General features: G+C 40.4%; 1 protein-coding gene across 1 annotated transcript in view; it reads right to left on the bottom strand.

Moving 5' to 3' along the window:
- Positions 1–22,186, bottom strand: part of LOC124545739 (cubilin-like) — a 718,402-nt gene that overhangs the window by 413,783 nt on the left and 282,433 nt on the right. The window contains exon 27 of the mRNA XM_047124681.1: positions 13,540–13,721. Coding sequence (XP_046980637.1) covers positions 13,540–13,721 — 182 coding nt within the window. The remainder of the gene's footprint in view (positions 1–13,539; positions 13,722–22,186) is intronic.

Raw genomic sequence — 22,186 nt, 5'->3', positions numbered from 1 at the left:
AAATGGAAATAGCACTTTGCAATCCAATCCCAAAATATTTCCAACGGCAAACCTGATATTGAACCATGCCTTGAACAGTTCGAACTGTGATCCTAACTTGATTCACTGTCACTACCTCAAAATCATCCCTTACAAACCCTCCAAGAATTCCTTACATCCAGCTTAGCTTCACAACCATTCCTCAGGTACCTACAAATACACTCCTGGAAATGGAAAAAAGAACACATTGACACCAGTGTGTCAGACCCACCATACTTGCTCCAGACACTGCGAGAGGGCTGTACAAGCAATGATCACACGCACGGCACAGCGGACACACCAGGAACCGCGGTGTTGGCCGTCGAATGGCGCTAGCTGCGCAGCATTTGTGCACCGCCGCCGTCAGTGTCAGCCAGTTTGCCGTGGCATACGGAGCTCCATCGCAGTCTTTAACACTGGTAGCATGCTGCGACAGCGTGGACGTGAACCGTACGTGCAGTTGACGGACTTTGAGGGAGGGCGTATAGTGGGCATGCAGGAGGCCGGGTGGACGTACCGCCGAATTGCTCAACACATGGGGCGTGAGGTCTCCACAGTACATCGATATTGTCGCCAGTGGTCGGCGGAAGGTGCACGTGCCCGTCGACCTGGGACCGGACCGTAGTGACGCACGGATGCACGCCAAGACCGTAGGATCCTACGCAGTGCCGTAGGGGACCGCACCGCCACTTCCCAGCAAATTAGGGACACTGTTGCTCCTGGGGTATCGGCAAGGACCATTCGCAACCGTCTCCATGAAGCTGGGCTACGGTCCCGCACACCGTTAGGCCGTCTTCCGCTCACGCCCCAACATCGTGCAGCCCGCCTCCAGTGGTGTCGCGACAGGTGTGAATGGAGGGACGAATGGAGACGTGTCGTCTTCAGCGATGAGAGTCGCTTCTGCCTTGGTGCCAATGATGGTCGTATGCGTATTTGGCGCCGTGCAGGTGAGCGCCACAATCAGGACTGCATACGACCGAGGCACACAGGGCCAACACCCGGCATCATGGTGTGGGGAGCGATATCCTACACTGGCCGTACACCACTGGTGATCGTCGAGGGGACACTGAATAGTGCACGGTACATCCAAACCGTCATCGAACCCATCGTTCTACCATTCCTAGACCGGCAAGGGAACTTGCTGTTCCAACAGGACAATGCACGTCCGCATGTATCCCGTGCCACCCAACGTGCTCTAGAAGGTGTAAGTCAACTACCCTGGCCAGCAAGATCTCCGGATCTGTCCCCCATTGAGCACGTTTGGGACTGGATGAAGCGTCGTCTCACGCGGTCTGCACGTCCAGCACGAACACTGGTCCAACTGAGGCGCCAGGTGGAAATGGCATGGCAAGCCGTTCCACAGGACTACATCCAGCATCTCTACGATCGTCTCCATGGGAGAACAGCAGCCTGCATTGCTGCGAAAGGTGGATATACACTGTACTAGTGCCGACATTGTGCATGCTCTGTTGCCTGTGTCTATGTGCCTGTGTTTCTGTCAGTGTGGTCATGTGATGTATCTGACCCTAGGAATGTGTCAATAAAGTTTCCCCTTCCTGGGACAATGAATTCACGGTGTTCTTATTTCAATTTCCAGGAGTGTATCTAACTTGTCCTCTTCAGAGATCCAGGCTCTTCATTTTCTAAAAAGTGATGGCTCCATCATTATCCTCCAAGCAGACATGGTATCTGTCACTGTGGTACTTGATCGATGGGACTATATAAGATAGGGTCTACGTCAGCTGTCTGACACCAATACATGCAGCATTTGCCATCAGGGTCCCATGCCTGTGATATAAACTGACCTACAGTCCCTCCTCAAAACTTCAGGCCACTCACAATAACTAAAACTTCAATCCACAGAAATTCTCACCCCACAAAAACCACGCATCCTCACCTTTTACCTTCTTAGAATCCATAAACCCAATTACACTGGTCCTCCCACAGTTGCTGCCTTCAAAGCACCCACCAAACATACGTCTGCCTTAGTTGATCAACATCTGCAGCCCATGGTACAAAGACATTTGCCTGTCACCATGAATGCCATCTCCCTCTATACCATAATCTCCTGTGTACATGGTCTGTCCACTGCTGAACATTATCTCAACAAGTGCCCACCTGATTCCAAATCTATGACATCCATCCAGCTTGCCTGATCAACTTTATAATTACCAACAACTACTTTACCTCTGATGGTTAGACATACAAACATATATGGTGCAGGATCATGGGAGTCATGGAAACCAGGATGGCTCCTTTCCTTGCCAATCCTTTCATGGGTTGCTGAGAAGGTCCTTCAGCCTTCAGCCACTGGTTTGGTTTAAATACATTTATGATGCCATTGCCATATGGACTCATGGTGAGCCTGACCTGTGAAAATTTTTGGAATCTTCAAATACACTCTCCTAGTTAAATTTCACTTGGTGCTATTCCAAATACCATATTACTTTTCTTGATGTTGACCTCATCTTCACCAAGGGTCAGCTACAAGCTTCTGTTCACAATAAACCTACCAGCAAACAACAGTACTTACATTCTGACAGCTGCCATCCTCCCTATGACAAATGTTCCCTCCCATACAGTTTTACCATTCGAGGCAACTGTATTTGTTTAGATGCTGACTCTTAACAGCAATACACAACCATTCAAATACAGCCTTCAATGGACATAATTGCCCCCGAACAAGTTCAAACATACATTTACTGGGCCATCACGTCCAACCCTGGTAAGTCTGATCCCTCTGAAAAACAGCTTAGGAGTACAGCTCTTCTCATTCAGTATTTTCTTGGTTCTGAATGCACTAATCAGCTTTTACAACAAAGCTATGACTTCCTAAAATTGTGGCCTGAAACAAGATCCATTCTGTCTAAGATTTTGCCCACCACAACCAGAAAGCTTTTCAGTTCACTCCCAATCTCCACAACATCATGGCCAGACCTTATGCTCCTTCTGCCCCCATTTCCATACCCTACGGCTCCTGCACCTGTTATTGTCCCCACTGTAAGACACCCTATGCACCCTCCTGCCACCACCTAAACCACCCCCCATAACTGGCAAATCACATACTATCAAAGGCACAGCCACCTGGGAAACAACACGTCTTGTACCAGCTGTTATGTAAACACTGTTTGGCCTTTTAAATTGGTATGGCTACCACCAAGTTGTCAGCCTACAGATGCCATTTTCTCATGACTCTGCACTTGACAACTGGCGTTCCAGTTCCTTGGTAATCGCCACCCACCTGGCCTTAATTTGAGAAAATTTATTCAGTCTCAGCATTTGTGCTCAGTAATTATTCCTTTCTTCACTTCCTTTCAGTTTTCTGTACCTCTTACTTTCTGACTTGTCTATCCTCCCACTCCCCGCCCCCGATCCCCTACGACATACAATGCATTTAGCTTTCTGCTCTTATTAACTCTTGCATAACATTTTGTCAGTAATCTGTATCTTGCTGATTATCCCATCTTCCACCTTCCAGCTCTCTGGCTTTCAAATCTCATCAGCTGCAGTCCTTGATAATCAGTCTTTCTTTCTCATCCCATGAGGTAAGTCTCCCCTGATGCAGAGTTCTGGGTGAGTTTTCCAAACATTTCCCATTTATCAAATATCGTCACTCCTTTTCCTTCATCCCTCTATCTTTCCCTTCAACCCATCTACCAGAAGAAGGAGCTTAAAAATACCCTTAAAGTCTATATGTGTGCGTTCTCTTGCTGCCATTTGGTTAGTACATTTTTATCTATCCAGTTACATTATATTTTCAAAAACTGATTATTTTCTTTGGTATATTAAATTATTATTACTATTGTTACTATTATTTAGCATCAGGCTAACACACTGAATTGTCAAGATATACACAGAGATATTTACATAAGTACAAATGAGAAACAATGTGCTTCACAAGGTTACATGTTTACATGCATGTCTGAAATAACAGACACTTTTGACAATCCACAGGTGTCCAAATTTTTCAAAATTAATTTGCTGACTGCAAATTCCTTGACATCGGCTGTATTGGGTACAGACCTATTACTCAATAATGAGATATGAACATTTATGTTGGTTCGAGTCCTGGTCTGGCACAAATTTTCATATGACACTAATGGGTAGTATCTCTGTATCTTTGGGTAGTAGCTCTGTACCGAATACAGCTGATGCCAAGAATTCACAGTCAGCAAATAATTTCAAAGGACACATGTATTTCATAACTGAGAGTCTAGTTTTACAATCCAGTGCACAGCCTTTGGTGTTGTTAACAGGAAATCTTCACATTGCCATGCTTGAATCTGACTGTCACTGAAAATGTGATGTATAGTCTGGTGGGAAGGTCTGTTGTCACAATTCTGATTGGGTAGCTTGTTCCACTTGTGGAATATATCGCTGCACCTGCCACGGGTCATTTGGATACAATTTGGGGCAATTCAGTCTTGTGAAACCCACTTGGGAGCTTAGTGCCTGAGACAAAGTTATGCAGGTGCGCGTCTGTTACTGCTTCACACCAATCTTCCCATTCTTTGAGAGATTTAAGACCTCTCGTAACCATGACAGAAGCATCATGTGGAGTAGGATGTTGTGATTGCAGCCTTTTAAGATTTTAACGTCACAGTTCCTTATATGTGTATGGTTTAGGATTTCTGGAGATCTTTTTGTATTCTCTCATAAGAGCACTACGCTTGCGCAAATCAGATGGCATAATACAGGTTAACAGTGGAATCCAATGAACCGGTGTAGCTCTGATAGCACCAGATATTATATGTATGGCAGTATTCGGTTGGGTATTGATAAGCTTTGTATGGTGTCTGTTCATCCACACAAATGCACAATATTCACCACTTGCATACACCAAATCAAAGTCTGAAGAATGCAGCGTAGTTGCTGAGGATCCCTGGATAGTTCCAAATTAATGATGGAGGATGTTGTTATAAGTCTTCAATTTCTGAGCTAGGTTCAGAAGGTGTTGCTTGAAAGATGAAAGGTTGAAGATGACACCTAGATATTTTGAGTTCCATTTACAATGAATAACTCTCTCTCTCTGAAGCTTATGTTCATGTTCATTTTCATCAGATAATTATTCAAAATGAAGCAAGACATCATTGTTTTGTTTGGACTAGATTTGAGGCTTCAGATTTTGAAATAAGCCTCCCACAGATATGACTGTGACCAGCACTCCTTCTGTCGGATCCAGTACTTTATGTTGTATGACAAGAACTAGGTCGTAGGGATAGCAGAACTTTCTGGACAAACTGTCAGAAAGTTCATGTAGGTAGAAGTTAAAGAGTACTGCTACACATCTGATTCTTGGAGAAATTTACTGTTGATCTTTCTCCCTTTGTTTACTTTATTTACGATGATTACATGTGCCTCCCAAGTAGTGTTAAATGAACAACAGCAATACAGGCAGCCAGACAATCCGTTGGATCTCCCAGTAGTCTTACAGAATGGTATATTAACGTCAAAGTTGTTTATCTAGATGTGAACGTCAGAAAATGCTTGTAACGAGAACAGGAAACTGCATGCAGGTGTTGGAAAAAGCAACTACTTCAGAGACTTACACGTTTGTGCTGACAATACATGACAGATAAATTCTGCAAGCAAAGCACAGAGAGTGTACTGTGTTTCCATTGTTCCGATCCTCTTTTGCTTGGTTACTACTGAAGCTTTTCATGCATTTTGTGACAAATGTTATTAATTTAGATGAAGCGGCTCCATGAAATTTTTACCATGTGACCAGTTTATGTATTTTACCATGTGACCAGTTTATGTAAAAGTTAGTTAGTTTTATCGATATCTGTACTCACTGAAACTCTCCCTTTATGTTAATGGTGTGCCATTTATTTAAATCTGGTGATTCAAAATTGTTTTCAAAATTTGTCCAATTGCAAATGATGAAAGTGTCACTTTGAAAAACAGGTAATGTAATGTCAATGAGTTAGCAAATAGGGTATTTAAATGAACTGAATTGAAAGTGAACATCTGTTGTGTTGTGTAAGGCATTGTCAGTGCACGCATAATTCAGGGTATATACAAGGATAACGAAAAACTTACCGGATTCCCAGGGAATTCCTGGTTAAAAACACACATTTTACCAGGAGTATACTTTCTCTTGGAACTGTAACACTTATTAATCCTTTGAATGGTTAAGGTTTTATACACCAATATAGAGCTCCCAGCATTTTAGTTGGGATGTGTTTTGGAAAGATCTCTGATGCACAGCAACATGTAAGTGGCATCCTTTTGTATTACAAAAGTATAAATTCAAATTACACCAACCACAACATGTTACCGTATTTACTCGAATCTAAGCCGCACTCGAATCTAAGCCGCACCTGAAAAATGAGACTCGAAATAAAGGAAAAAAAAAAATTTCCCGAATCTAAGCCGCACCTGAAATTTGAGACTCAAAATTCAAGGGGAGAGAAAAGTTTTAGGCCGCACCTCCAATCGAAACAAAGTTGGTCCATTGTAATATGAGACACAATTTAGGTCGAATGAATGACGATACAGCTACAGTAGTTTGGTTCGAGTCGTAAGCTTAGCAGTTAAGCTTTACCACGTAGCCATTGCTATGCGTCAGGCGCTCCGTCCGTATTTATACGGATACCCTTCCTTTTTCACATGCTTCGTCTGGTTTGAATCAATTGCTTATTTTGCTTTGATCTGATAAATGCCGTTTTCTTTGTTATAGGTATTTGCGTCACTCTTAAGCTGAAAACGCATTACTGCACTGTGTCATGCGTTGGTTGTCGTATTCTGATAGTGCGTGTTTACGGCCTGTCGCGGGTCGTGGCATGGCTTGCTTTTGTGCGCGCTACCGCCGCGTACAATTGAAAAAAAAAAAAAAAAAAACAAAAAAAAAAAAAGAGAGAGAGAGGAATCGTCTCATTAGCGAAACAATGGCAAGAGACTGCTATTTGTTGTTACTTACACTGCTGCTTTCTTTGATAATGATCAACAAGAATCAAATAATAGACTGCGTATGATAGAACATGTTCTGAACGAGAGTTAGGCGAAAATTTTTCTCCGTTTGAAAATCTTTGCGGCCGCTTCTTTATTACATCAAATTCTGCACAGAAATTAGAGTCATCTTAGATTTAAAAATCTAGTCACTTGCCGTGCTTCATTTCTGGCAGTGTCACTATTAGGCATAAGAATAATACGAATATAAACATGACACGATACGTATATTCTTCCGCATTTGCTGTTGTCTCACTCTAGTTTCGTAGTTTATTAGGCAGACAGGATTTAAAGGAGATAGCAGCAAACACGAAAGAATACATGGCAAAATATTTATATTTGTATTATTCTTATGGTGAAGAGAATACTGTATGTGATTCAAATTTCATCAGGTTCCTATTAGCAACCATCTCTTCTCACAGGTAGGAAAAAATTCAGAACTTAGAGTTGGCCATATTGACAAACATCCCAAACAGTCTTGCCAGTCAGATTTTCGTAGTACACTGAAATTGTGCTACATTCGAAGATGAACAATACGGAATTTGTATTTACTTCATTGGATAATGTATGAAAATTCAGTGGTCGAAACTCGCGGCGGAGAAAAAAAGCTCGTCTTCCACTTTTTTTAAAAAAATTTATTTACTGACGCAGAGGTTTTGGGGCCAGTATTTATCTTTGTGCCTACAAAGCATGCCTGCGTAGCGCTACATATATTCGACGGCAGAAGTTAGTTGTGGCAGCACGTACAAACATTTTTCATAACTTCCGCTTGCTTTGCATTCGATTCTAAGCCGCAGGCGGTTTTTTGGATTACGAAAACCGGAAAAAAAGTGCGGCTTAGATCCGAGTAAATACGGTAGTTTCCAATGCACTGAAACAGATTGTGATGTGTTTTTGTAAGTCAATCATAGCTCACAAAATGTGATCTCACTAGCTGATGTCAGCAGATATTCAGAGTACCTCACCTCATCTCCTACCTCCCAAACTTCACAGAAGCTCTTCTGCAAAACTTACAAGACTAGCACTCCTGCAAGAATGGATACTGTGGAGACATGGCTTAGCCACAGCCTGGGGTATGTTTCCAGAATGAAATTTTCACTCTGTAGTGGAGTGACAGCTTAAAACTATGTGACAGACTGAGACTCAAACTCAGGACCTTTGCCTTTTGCGCGCAAGTGCTGTACTGACTGAGCTACCCAAGCAAGGCTCACAACCCATTCTTCCAGATTTACTTTCACCAGTACCTTGGTCCGGTATACAATTTTAATCTGCTAGGAAGTTTCACATCAGCTCAGACTGTTTCAGAGTGAAAATTTCATTCTGGAAACATCCCCTAGGCTATGGCAAAAGCCTGCCTCCACAATATCCTTTTCTCCAGGTGGAAGTAAAGGTGTGAGGATGAGTTGTGAGTCATGCTTGTGTATCTCATAATCAGTCGGTAGAGCACCTGCCTACCAAAGTCAAAGCTCTTGAGTTTGAGTCTCAGTCTGGCACACAGTTTTAAACTGCCAGAAAGCTTCATATCAGCACAAATTCTGCTGAGAGTAAAAATTTCATTCAGGTGGAGTATTTATTGCTGTCAGAGGTAGTTTGCCTTGTAGCAAAATTGAAGTAGATAGTTTGTGTGAAATAGTATGGGAAGAGGTTATACCTGACAATCTATTAAATTGGATCATTTTACTGACCCCCGACTCAGAAGATATAGTTGCGGAACAGTTCAAAGAAAACTTGAGTTTCATTTCCAGTAAGTACCCCGCTCATACAATTATAGTTGGTGTTGTCTTCAACCTACCCTCCATAGGCTGGAAAAATTATACATTTAAAGCCGGCGGCAGGCATAAAACGTCATCCAAAATTGTACTGAATGCTTTCTCAGAAAATTATTTTGAACAATTAGTTCATGAGCCCACTTGAAGTGTAAATGGTTGCGAAAGCATACTTGACCTTTTAGCAACAAATAATCCTGGACAAATAGGGAGTATTGTGACGATTACAGGGATTAGCGACCACAAGGCAGTTGCTGCTAGACTGAATACCATAACACCTACAACCGTCAAAAAGAAACACAAAGTATATCTATTTAAAAAAGCTGATAAAAATGCTCTTAATGCCTTTTTAAGATACAGTCTTCACTTTCCGATTTGATCATGTAAGTGTAGAAAAGTTGTGGAATGTTTTCAAAGAGATAGTATATACAGCAACTGAGAGATATATACCACATAAATTAATAAGTGATGGTACTGATCCCCCATGGTACACAAAATGGGTCAGATCATTGTTGCAGAAACAATGAAAAAAGCAAGCCAAATTTAAAAGAATGCAAAATCCCCAAGATTGGCAAAGTTTTACAGAAGTTTGAAATATAGTACATACTTCCAATACGAGATGCTTTTAATAATTTCTACAATGAAATCTGGCAGAAAACCCAAAGAGATTCTGGTCATACATAAATCACACCAGTGGCAAGACGCAATCAATACCTTCACTGAGTGATTACAATGGTGAAGTTACTGATGACAGTGCCACTAAAGCAGAGTTATTATACACGGTTTTCTGAAACTCCTTCACCAAAGAAGACGAAGTAAATATTCCTGAATTCCAGTCAAGAACAACTGCCACAATGAGAAACATAGAAGTAGATATCCTCGGTGTAACAAAACAGCTTAAATCACTTAATAAAGGCAAAGCCTCCAGTCCAGATTGTATACCAGTCAGGTTCCTCTCAGAGTGTGCTGATAAAATAGCTCTGTATTTAGCAATTATATACAACAACTTACTCACAGAAAGATCTGTACCTAAAGACTGGAAAATTACTCAAGTCACACCAATACCCAAAAAGGGAAGTAGAAGTAATCCGCTGAATTACAGGCCTATATCACTAACGTCAATTTGCAGTAGGGTTTTGTGACGTATACTGTAGTCGAACATTATGAAGTACCTTGAAGAAAATGATTTATTCATACATAGTCAGCACGGATTCAGAAAATATCAAACTTGTGAAACACAACTAGCTCCTTATATTCATGAAGTAATAAGTGCTATTGACAGGGGATGCCAAATTGATTCCATATTTTTAGATTTCCAGAAGGCTTTCGACACCATTCCTCACAAGCATCTTCAAACCAAACTGCATGCCTATGGAGTATTGCCTCAGTTGTGTGACTGGATTCGTGATTTCTTGTCAGAAAGGTCACAGTTCGTAGTAATAGATGGAAAGCCATTGAGTAAACCAGAAGTAATATCCGGCCTTCCCCAAGGAAGTGTTATAGGCCCTCTATTGTTCCTGATCAATATTAACAACATAGGAGACAATCTGAGTAGCCACCTTAGATTGTTTGCAGATGATTCTGTCATTTACTGTCTTGTAAAGTCATCAGATGATCAAAATGACTTGCAAAATGATTTAGATAAGATATCTGTATGGTGTGAAAAGTGACAATTAACCATGAATAAAGAAAAGTGTGAAGTTATTCACATGAGTACTAAAAGACATCAGCTAAATTTCGACTACCGAATAAGTCACACAAATCTGAAGGCTGTAAATTCAGCTAAGTACTTAGGAATTACAATTACAAATAACCTAAATTGGAACAATCACATAGATAATATTGTGGGTAGAGCAAACCAAAGACTGCGATTCATTTGTAGAACACTTAGAAGGTGCAACAGGTCTACGAAAGAGACTGCTTACACCACACTTGTCCACCCTATTCTGGAGTATTGTGGTGTGGTGTGGGATCCGCATCAGGTGGGACTGACGGATGACATTGAAAAAGTACAAAGAAGGGCAGCTCATTTTGTATTATTGCAAAATAGGGGAGATAGTGTCACAGATATGATACATGAATTGGAGTGACAATCATTAAAACAAAGGCGTTTTTCGTTGTTTTCTCCTCCGTTTGTGAAAACATTCTGTTGCCACCCACCTACATAGGAAGAAATGATCATGATAAAATGAGAGAAATCAGGGCTCACACAGAAAAATTTAAGTGCTCATTTTTCCCGGGTGCTGTTCGAGAGTGGAACGGTAGAGAGACAGCTTGAAGGTGCTTCATTGAACCTTCTGCCAGGCACTTTATTGTGAATAGCAGAGTAATCACATACATGTAGATGTAGATGCAGATTGTACAGATGGATGGTGGATAATATTGGCTTGTAGCTCACGGAAAACAGATTGACACTTAACAACAATAAAACACAGTGCACGCAGTAATAACAAATGTTATTGTGAGAAGGTGAACAAATAATTAGTGTAATTGAAACACTTAAAACTCTTGGGACTGACAATAGATGAAAAGCTCTCTTTCAAGTATGATATTCAGAGTCATTAAATGCTCTTTAAGTTTACTATTTGCACAATCATTACTGCCTCTGATGAAAAGTAAAAGTTTGTTTACTTTGCTTACTTTCATTCTATTACATCCTGCAGTATCATATTCTGAGACAACACTATATGCATTCACAAAGAATATTCTTACACCAGAAAACGGCAATCAGGCCTATCTGCAGCGCCACATCAATAACTTTGTGAAGGCCACTGCTGCAGCTCCTTGGAATTTTAGGTTAAGACTTTGGTGACCAAGCCCGAGCACAGCTCAAGCCACAACACTATGTTCATAAGACTGTATAGCTCACATTGAGATTTTCTCAATGCACGAGCCACCTATCAGTCAAAACCTGAACTCATTTCTTATGAGAACAATGTATGGACATCTCGCTATCTGTTCCTTGACAAGTGTTTTCTTCTGTTGTCAATTTCTACAATTATTTTGAAAGAAACAGCAGTGAACAGCTGCTGCCACAACTGGCTGAGCAGTTGGGTGATCATATTGTTGTCAGTTTCATGCATGTACTCATCAGGTTTCACTGTTTACTGTTAATTCTGAAACAAATATGACAGTCATGTTTGTTGATTGAACAATTAATTTTGGAAGCTCAAGAGGAAGAATTCAATGATTCTGGATTGGAGAGAGAAATATATGAGTGGAAATAGTCTGAAGAATATTCATATTTAGGTAAACTGCAGCCTGCTACAATTTTTCACCACTAACATTGTTGCTAGAGATACTGATGCTATAACTACAGCTTAATTCTGATTTATTTGCCTTTGTCTTGTCTTTTTTACAGATGACTCTCATGATGAGGCAGCATCCAACACTGGTTTGCAAGATTTGTTTGGTGAAAATGAGACAACTGGCAAAACAAGCACAGGAAAGAATCAAACTATTGTTCTCTAGAGAGCAACATACCTCTCTGCATGCCAGAATCCTACCGACTTTTCCATACAAAAGCAAAACACATATGAAATTGCTCAATAACACACCTCACACTTTCTTTCCAAATAATAATTATACTTTCTGTTATCGTTATTTTAAAATTTGTAACCTATCAAAGACCTAAAGTAAACATGAAAACTAAACCTTGAAGCATGGTCTTTTTTGTGTGTATTACCCTCTAAGTAATATAAAACACAAATGTGTCAGTAATACTTTCAATTGTGGCATAAATGGCTTGTTTTCTAGGCCCATAATTCTTCTAAATAACTGGTCTTCTGAGTGTTAACCATTTAGATAAGCATTGTCTCTCATGGAATTTGTGGTCAATAATACAGACTGTCACTATCAGTCAGTGAACACTAGACAGATAAATAGTTTCTACAAATAATATTTCTTATATCAATACATCCAAAGTTGTGCAATACCAGAAAATTTCACTTTCAATATGCTTCCAGTAGAACTGACAAATTTGCATGATAGACTAAAGATTTTGAAAACTAAACAGAAAAGCTTCCTTCTGGCATAGTCCTTTTATACTGTACAACAGATCCTCACAGTAGATTCAGGGCTCACACTGTAATATATTATTTACTATGTACATGTACATATCCTATTCTAAGGATTTTTGTGTTTTTTCTCTTAATTTTCACAGTATGTTTTCTGATTTTTAAATTTTCAGATCAGCTTTCACTTACTTATGTAGTGACTGATTCAATGACCATAACTGGCCCACACCTTTCAACAGAACCTGACAAATTAAATTAAAATAAATTAAATACATTTTGCTGGTGCCAACTCCCAGAATGCCAGCTGAACTGCCCAGTCAAATCAAACAAGAACATACATTTCATTCATACAGAAAAGAACAGGCCAAAACAAAACTACATGAGAGGAAGAAAACAGCTGCTAACTGAACAAAGATGTGATAGAACTTACAAGATCTGAAAACCCAATGTATTAAAGAATAAATGAAAAAGATGTGGGTAGAGATGGGAAAACCAGGCAAGAAGAAGTCAAAAGTAAAGAGAAAGCACAATAAAGAAAGGGTAACAACTAACATGAGTAGTTCTTTATACAAATACTTTAATCCATCATGTTTCACTTCAAATCCAATATTAGAATCAAATACAACACAAGTGACAAAACTGCACAAAATGCATGGGTAGCACCAAACGACAGGATAAGATAAAGACACAAGTAGACAGGCACACACAGAAAATAGAGATTAAGTATACAGACTCAAATATTTTTCATCAATAATTTTATTTGGCTGAGACAAACAGTGTCACAATACCGTGAGTGAATCCAAACCGCAGTCTGGGGTGCGTTCCATACTGAAGTCTTCAATGGTGAGTTGTACACTATTGCCCCATTCAACAGTGATGAGCCACTCACATAGAACATTATCTGGGTAGTGATTAGGATATGAAGGAGATGTAAATTCTCCAAAAGGTCGCTCCAGATGGCCACCACATCCTTTAAACATTTACAAAAAGCACAAAAGAAAATATTAGTTGTAATTATGCTATTACACAATGGTGTATATGTGATGAAGGCCAAAGAAATACAAGTAATTTAATATGAATAATTAATTTAAATCTTCTACTGTGTGCTTCATTCTGGTCTCCATAAACAACTTAATTTCCTTGTAATTACATCTATGATCAGCTTTCTCTGAATATCTGTAACCCCATTACTGTCTTATTTGGTGAAGCAGTGTGAAAAACAAACCGCTATATTGCCTTATTGAAAACTGTTTCATTTAAGAAAATTGGATGATTAAACAGGGTGAAAAGTATTTAAACCAACAAACTCTGGAGGTTGTAGGGGACATCAAAACAAATATTTTTCCCTAATGTCATTTTTTCCTATGAGGAATATTTAAACCTTTAGAGGAAGATTTCTCTGGTGGCAAATTAACTAAACCAACAAACACTTTTCCATTTTTTTACGACCAAGAGGCAACACATTAACACAACCCAATTTCAATTACAGTAAATTTTCAAAAACACCTCCATTGACACGTAAACAAAGGTTGAACCATCGGATCATGTTCTGTGTGACATGCGCAAAAACCCCAGGAGTATCCTGAATTGTTCCTGCTGCTGCTACTATCTGGGCAACCAGATCCTCTTCTGATGCAACAGGAGTTGTATAAACAAGGTTTTGCATCTCTCCCCACACAAAAAAGTCCAGAAGGGACATATCTGGGGATTGAGCAGGCCATGGTACAGGACTACATCTGCCAATCCACGTTTCTGGGAACCGTCGGTTCAGGAATCGATGCACAACACGACTGAAATGTGCTGGCGCCCCGACATGTTGGAACCACATGCGTTGTCTTGTAGGGAGCGGGACGTCTTCCAGCAATTCTGGCAACGCTCTGGTGAGAAAATTGTAATAGTGCATACCATTTAACAGCTTAGGTAGCAGATACGGCCCAATTAAACAGTCCTCAACAACACTGAGCCGCACATTAACGAAGAACCGCATGTGATGAGTGCTAGTTACTGTGGCATGTGGGTTATCCTCACTCCAAACATGCGAACCATGCATGCTGATGACTCCATCATGCCCAATTGTTGCTACATCGGTAAATAACACAGAGGATGGAAATGTAGGATACATTTCACACTGTTCCAGGTCCCACCGTGAAAATTGTGCTCTGGGTGGATAATCAACTGGTTCCAGGTTGTGGACATGCTGTAAGTGAAATGCACATAAAAATTGCTCTCGAAGGATTGTTCTTACATTCGTCTGATTTGTCCCCATGTTACGTGCATTGCATGATTGCTGATTGAAGGATCCCGCTCAACATGCTGCAAGACAGCTTCCTCAAATTGCAGCGTTCATACCGTGCAATGGTGGCCCTGTCCAGGTAATCTGCTAAATGACCCGGTCTCACGCAGATGTTGGTACACAGCAGCAAAGATCGTATGATGCAGGATACGGCGATTAGGATATTGTTGTTGATAAACCCACTGTGCAGCTCATCCATTGTAGTGCGCTACGTAGTATGCACCAACCATATCAGTGTACTCACTCTAGGTGTATCGCTCCATTAGTAAACACAGACAATGCACTACTACACTGGTGGGCAGCAGTTACCTACAACTGGAGAGTGTAATACACCCTCTAACAACTGAAGATCATAATATGGGCTCTAACAACTGAAGAGCGTAATATGGCCTCTACCAGTTTAAATAATCCTCATAGGAGAAAATGACATTAGGGAAAAATATTTGTTTTGATGTCGCCTACAACCCCCCAGAGTTTGTCCGTTTAAATACTTTTCACCCTGTATATCTGAAGAGATGTATGCATACAGTACATATCTCAGTGTAAGCTAATACTATACAAATATTTCAACAAATTTTTTACAATGAACTGTCTGATATAGGATTGGCGCAAGCCAATAATTTTTATCTTTAGCACAGAGGGCAGAGAGTGAGAAGGATTGAGAGAGTGGAGCCCATAATGGAAAGACACAGAATTGGAGAGACTAATGCAAATGGTGAATAGTTTAAGGAGCTGTGCACAAGCAATGAATTAGCCACAGGTGGAATGTGTTTCCACAGAAAAATGTCATATCGTCTTCTGGGTGCTGACTGACCACAAGATGCAGAATCAGATCGACTACTTAGCTATAAGTGAGAAATGGGGAAGAGCTTATCTGGGCATTAGAAATAAAAGGGGAGCTGACATAGGCAGTGAGCACTGTTAGATACTAGCCCAAATGTGTTTGAAAATCTTAGATTCAAAGAAGAAACTTGATATCCTAAAGAAGCGGTTTGATACCTCAAAGCTAAAGGACCCTAAGATCAAACAGGAATTTAGACTAGAACTGCAAAATAGGTACAAAGCACTCAACGGAGTGGAGGATGGAATACAAGAGCATCAGCAGAAAGTCATGAGAACAATTCTTGAAACTGCCGAAAAGACAATTGGGTCCAGAGACAGAAAAGGAAAAGACTGAATGAGTGAGGCGAAAAAGACTGAATGAGTGAGGAGACATGGAAGAAAGAGGGAGAAAGAAAAAATTTGAAAGCAAAAATGAATGTAGTAAACTACACACAGGAGGCAAACTGAGCTCTATGAAGAATATACCAGAGTTAATCAAGAGATGACAGGAGTATAAGAGTAGACCAAAGGATATAGACAGGCTGCAAGAAAAGGAGACATAAAAGAGCTTTACCAGGCCACAAGAATGCTAGGAATGAAGAAGGGTCCAAAATACTGCCAGTGAAAAACAAGGCAGGAACCCAGCTGATCAATGCAACTGAAAAACTGAAGGACATTTGAAGATGTACTAAATAGAGAGGTGCAGATAGAGAAAGAACAACATGAGACTTGCAAGGATAAAGGGTGCACTACCTAACAGAGAGGAGACCAGAGTCACCCTAAAGCAAATAGAATGTGGCAAGGCTCTGGGGTCAGACAGTATTCTGCCAGAACTTCTGAAAGAATAGGTATCAAAGACACCAGATCTGGAGCAGAGAAAAATGCCAGAAGAATAGAAGATAGGAATCGCAGTAAACATCCAAAGAAGGTAGATGACAAAATTGCAATAACTGGAAAGGATTCATGTTGTCATCCATTCCTAGAAAAGAGCTGTCATGAATCATCTTAAATAGGCTTAAGGACCATCTCTGAAGCTGCATGCATAGATACTCCTGTGAAGTAAAGTACAAAGGGAACCTGATATCACCCATTAGCATGAGGTCTGGGGTAAAACAGGGATGTGTACTCTCTCCATCTACCTTCTTGAATGTGATAGGTGAAGCGAAGAGAAACACAAATGAAGACAAAGAAGGGGAATAAACTGAAGAATCACAGATCAACTAGACGACATAGATTTTACCAATGATGTATGTCTCCTGTCTCAAGTATTCAGGCACATGAATGACAAACTGAACGATTTGTAGGAAGTGATGGGATGAGTTGGGTTGTCTATAAATGTAAGAAAGACCAAATTTCTATGACTAAATACAACAATTGATAGGAAGTTCTCAATGAATGGAAGGAATGTAAGGAGGCTGATGACTTCACATATCTCAGAAGCATTAGGACAATTGAGGAGGATGCCTCCAGCAGCATCAAGAAAGCAAACATAGCCTTCATCAAACTGGATCTCATCTGGATGGAAAAGATTTTCCTGAATGTTCAGCAGCAATGTAAAATCAGTGTTACTGAACAGATGTGAAACCTGAAAGATGACAAAATTAATCACCAAGAAATACTGACTTTTACAAATTGGTGGTTTTGAAGAATCCTGAGTGTATTTTGGCTGAATGTAATTTCCAATGAATAGCTGTGGAATCATGTAAAAGTGAAGTCTGTGGATTTACAGATAAAGATTAGAAAATAGAAATGGGCTGGATACATGCTTTGCAAATAACATACAACAGAGAGACAAGCCTTGAATTAATATGGAGGTGAACAGTGGAGAGGGAAGAAACAGAAGCAGGAAGATTGTGGGTAGATGTAAGTCTGCAGTTGAAGTTCTATGTCTCTATGTTCTAACAACTGGAATGAAAGGCCATAAGTCTGCACAGAGGCCTCAGATTGAGAAGGGTTAAGAGGGTAGTTCTGAAAGAATGTGGAGAAATTTGTGGATGCCAAATCCATTAGATGATGTTGCATCTTTAACAGAGCCATCTTAAGCTATTTCAAATAGCTTAAATGTTTGTAAAATTAAAAGAACATAGAAAGGCAAATGTTAACAAATGTGAAGCCAGCCGGAGTGGCTGTGCGGTTCTAGGCGCTACAGTCTGGAACTGAGTGACCGCTATGGCCACAGGTTCGAATCCTGCCTCAGGCATGGATGTGTGTGATGTCCTTGGGTTAGTTAGGTTTAATTAGTTCTAAGTTCTAGGTGACTGACGACCTCCGAAGTTAAGTCGCATAGTGCTCAGAGCCATTTTTTGAACAAATGTGAAGATTAACATTCAATCTAAGGATCAGTAGGCCAGCAGATACTTTTTCTATGAAGCACACTTCACCAAGGGACTTCATCTAGAAGTTCACAGATGGCATCCGCAGGGCCCTGAGCAGTGTCTGACACTACTACCTCTTACTTCTGTCAGACCTTTCCTGCTTTCTTTCCTGTCGGCCTCCATTGGAATTTTTTTTTTTTTTTTAAGCCCAAAGGTATTAGCTTTCAAGGCCCAACAGTGGATATCAGTTTCCTATCTCTCTCATCCCAGTTCTGTGGGGCTTGACGCAGGACTCTAGTCTGAGGTTGTGGGTGAAGTCCCATACAGCAGCTGATGCGAAGAAGGATTGCAGCTAATTAACAGGTTACCACCCGCCTCGAGCTGGGCAGCCCCCAGTCAAAAAGATACTAGCTCATCTCCCACCTTGCGCTTCTATGGGTGTATGGAGCAGAAAGCATCTCGGAGTGCTTGATACAAGGTGGGTTACTGAGGCACCTGGGAAAAACAACAATAAAGTAGCTCATATGAACAAAACCAACAACTCAATAACACAATTTGCCACTTGGAGTGTCAGAACTATGTTACCCAGACATGACACTCCTACAGATGCAGCCCCTGTAGTCAGTAAAACAGCCATAATTGACAGAGAACTGCTGCGTCTTCACATTGATGTGGCTGCATTACAGAAAACTTGTCTCTCAGGAAAAGGCAGCCTGAGTCGAGATAATTAGACCTTTTTCTGGAAAGGGAGAGTAATTGAAGAAAGATGTGAGCATGGAGTTGACTTTGCAGTGCAAAACAGTCTCCTTAGCTGCTGCGAACAACCAAAATCTATTTTTTAATGATTAAACAATTTTAAGATCAAGGACAACTTCAGGCCCGATCACATTAATCTCAGCATATGCTCCCACTGTGAAAGTGCCACCTGAAATCAAAGACCACACAGCACTGGAAATATGAATGAGAATGGTCAGTGACTGCTAGAGCTTTGCAGCTCTCTTTCGCACTACATCACCAACCCTTACTTCCAGAACATAGCCATGCCCAAAGTAACGTGGAAACACTAATATTCAGGCCATTGTCATCAAACTGACTTCATCATAACCAGAAGATGTGACCTACGTCATGTCCCTACACATATCACAGTGCTGACTGTGAAACTGATCACTCTTTAGTTAAGACCAAATCATGGTTCACACCAAAGATGATTCACTCAGCTCAGAGCATTTGTCGATGAATGAAGATCAACACCAATGCCATTGAAGATGATGCACTACATAAAAAGCTCAGAGAAGATATTCAGACAAAACTGAATCGTGAGTCCTTGATAACTGTGCAGAGCACCGAAAACATGTGGAATCTAACTAAAGAAAATATTATGCAAACAGCTATTAGAACATTTGGAAAGCCGGGTAAGACTCATTTTCAGTGACTGGTTTGCTGTATGTGAAAGGGAGCCGTGCCCATATATAGACAAGAAACACAATGCTCATACACAGCTTATGAATAATCTTAAAGACCAATGATCAATAGCCACGTACAAGGGCTGCAAAGCAGATATGCACCAAGTTTCTTCTCACTGTGCAAACAGATAATGGACCAGCCTTTGCAAATCTAGTCAGATCTGCCGTGACAAAGGAGATTTCCATGGCATGTATCAAGCCACCAGAATGGCCATAGGGCCAACAAGCAGGACGTACTCTGCAATAAAAGATGTTAATGGTGACCCAGTCAATGATAAAAACCAGTAGCTAGATAGATGGGTGCACCACTATGATAACCTATACTCAGAAGAGGTCAACATTTCTTCAGTAGCTTTGGGTACTTCAGCAACTTATCCTGCCATTATATGTGGCTTTCGTCAATCTCAGCAAAGCCCTTGACACCATCAGTAGGCAGGGAAAAAATTGGAAAAAACTGAATGTCCATGAACTTTGCTGTCCTTAATAAGATCTTTTCATGACAATATGCATGGCTCTGTAATCTTTGGTCGTAATACATCCAAACCTTTCAATATGAACTGTGGTGTAAGACAAGGCTGTGTGTTGGCAACTACACTTTACAGATTTATTTATTTATTTATTTAATTTTTTTTTTTCCTCCAAGTGCTTTTGAGAATTGCAATGTTAGAGTACACATGCATACTAGGAAAGATAGAAGGCTTTCCCTAGTATCAAGATTTAGTCAGGCATGCCACCTATTCTTGAAGATTGTAACCAGTAGAAAGACCATAATTATGGTTCAGGGTGCTAACACACAGTCAAATATCACATTAGATGTAACTACTAGGCAGGTCGTGGATAACTTCTGCTACCTTGGATCCACTATTGAATCAAACATGTCTGTTGACAAGGAGATTGATGCTGGCATTGGAAGAGTTGTGATAACTTTTGACAAGCTCTCTACATGTGTTTGGCAAAACGACAAACTCCCTTTGGCCACCAAAATTCTTGTATATCAAACTTGCGTCCTCAGCTTCCTTTTGTATCCATCAAAGACATGGACTACTTTTGCCAAACAAGAACATTATCTTAATTCTTTGTACATGCAGTGCCTGAGAGCTATCTTCGGAGTAACATGGAAGGATAAAGTGACCAATGAAGCAGTACTGTCTAAAACTAACTGCAACATCATTTCAGCTACCTTAAAGCTGACTGAGACACATCTACTGTATGGATCCTGAGAGATTACCACATGAAGTGATGCTTGGGAACATTTCTATGGCCAAAAGACCAGAAGGATGTCCTGTATTCAGGTTCAAAGACTCCTTTAAATGAGATATGGAGAGCTTTGGCATCAACACCAACAGGTGGGAGGCACGGGCTAGCATGAGACCAGAGAGGCGCAATGATATATCATCTGGAATGTCGAAGCATGATGAAGGCTTGTTAAATAGATTAAGGCAGAAAAAGCTTTGCAATGCTACCACTGCTCCTGGCTCAGCAGCTACATATACTTGTGAAACATGTGGCAAGAGATGCCGGGCTGCCATTGGCTTGATAAGCCATGTGAAAAAATGTAACTCACCATAAAAGAAATTAGTATACTGAATGTATTCCAATCTGTAGTACTATCTGAATTTCTCACACAGTAATAGTTCTCTGTTACTTTAAACAAAAATCAGTGACATTAATCGTTCTGCTGCATAACAAAGTAATATCAATATATACAGATTAATCCACAAAAGAACAGGGTTATATCATAATTTCTCCATTGCTCTGTTCACAGACATCTATACAATACACTGATTTCCTTTGCAAAGTTACATATCTAGGTCATCATCATCATCTAGGTGTAATTTTGCAAAACGATATGAAATGGAACAAGCACGTAGGGTCGGTTGTAGGGAAGGCAAATGGTCTACATCATTTTATTGTGGGATGTCTAGGAAAGTGTAGCTCATTTATAAAGGAGACCACATACAGAACACTAGCGTGACCCATTCATGAGTACTGCTTGAGTGTTTGTGATCCCCTCCAAGTAAGATTAAAGGAAAACACTGAAGCTCCTCAGAAGCATGCTGCTAGATTTGTTACCAGTATGTTCAATCGACACAGAGTATTTTCGAGATGTTTCCTGAACAATGATGGGAGTTCCTGAAAGGAAGACGACATTCTTTCTGCAAAACACTATTGAGAAAATTTAGAGAACCAGTATTTTCTACAGACTGCATGACATTTCTACTACCCCAACATACAAGATAAGATAAATTGTATGGCCCATACGGAGGCATACAGACAGTCATTTTATTCCCTCACTGTATTTGCATTTGGAATGGGAAAGGCAATGACTAGCGGTGGTGCAAGGTATCCTCTCCAATGTACCATACAGTGGCTTGCTAAATATGTATGTAGGTACAGATGTAAAGAGTTTTAATAGTACCTGTAAATTCTGTTTCACCACCATGCCATTCTTAACGTAACTTTCCATCTGAAAACTACTGGCTGAAGTGACAAAATCACTGTATACTTCTAACTAGGCACCTTTCCGTCACATTTAGTGCTT

Source organism: Schistocerca americana, chromosome 8, assembly GCF_021461395.2.
Source record: "Schistocerca americana isolate TAMUIC-IGC-003095 chromosome 8, iqSchAmer2.1, whole genome shotgun sequence".
Classification (NCBI taxonomy): Eukaryota; Metazoa; Arthropoda; class Insecta; order Orthoptera; family Acrididae; genus Schistocerca; species Schistocerca americana.
Note: the sequence above shows the minus strand (reverse complement) of the source record. Positions and strands in the feature narration are given on the sequence as shown.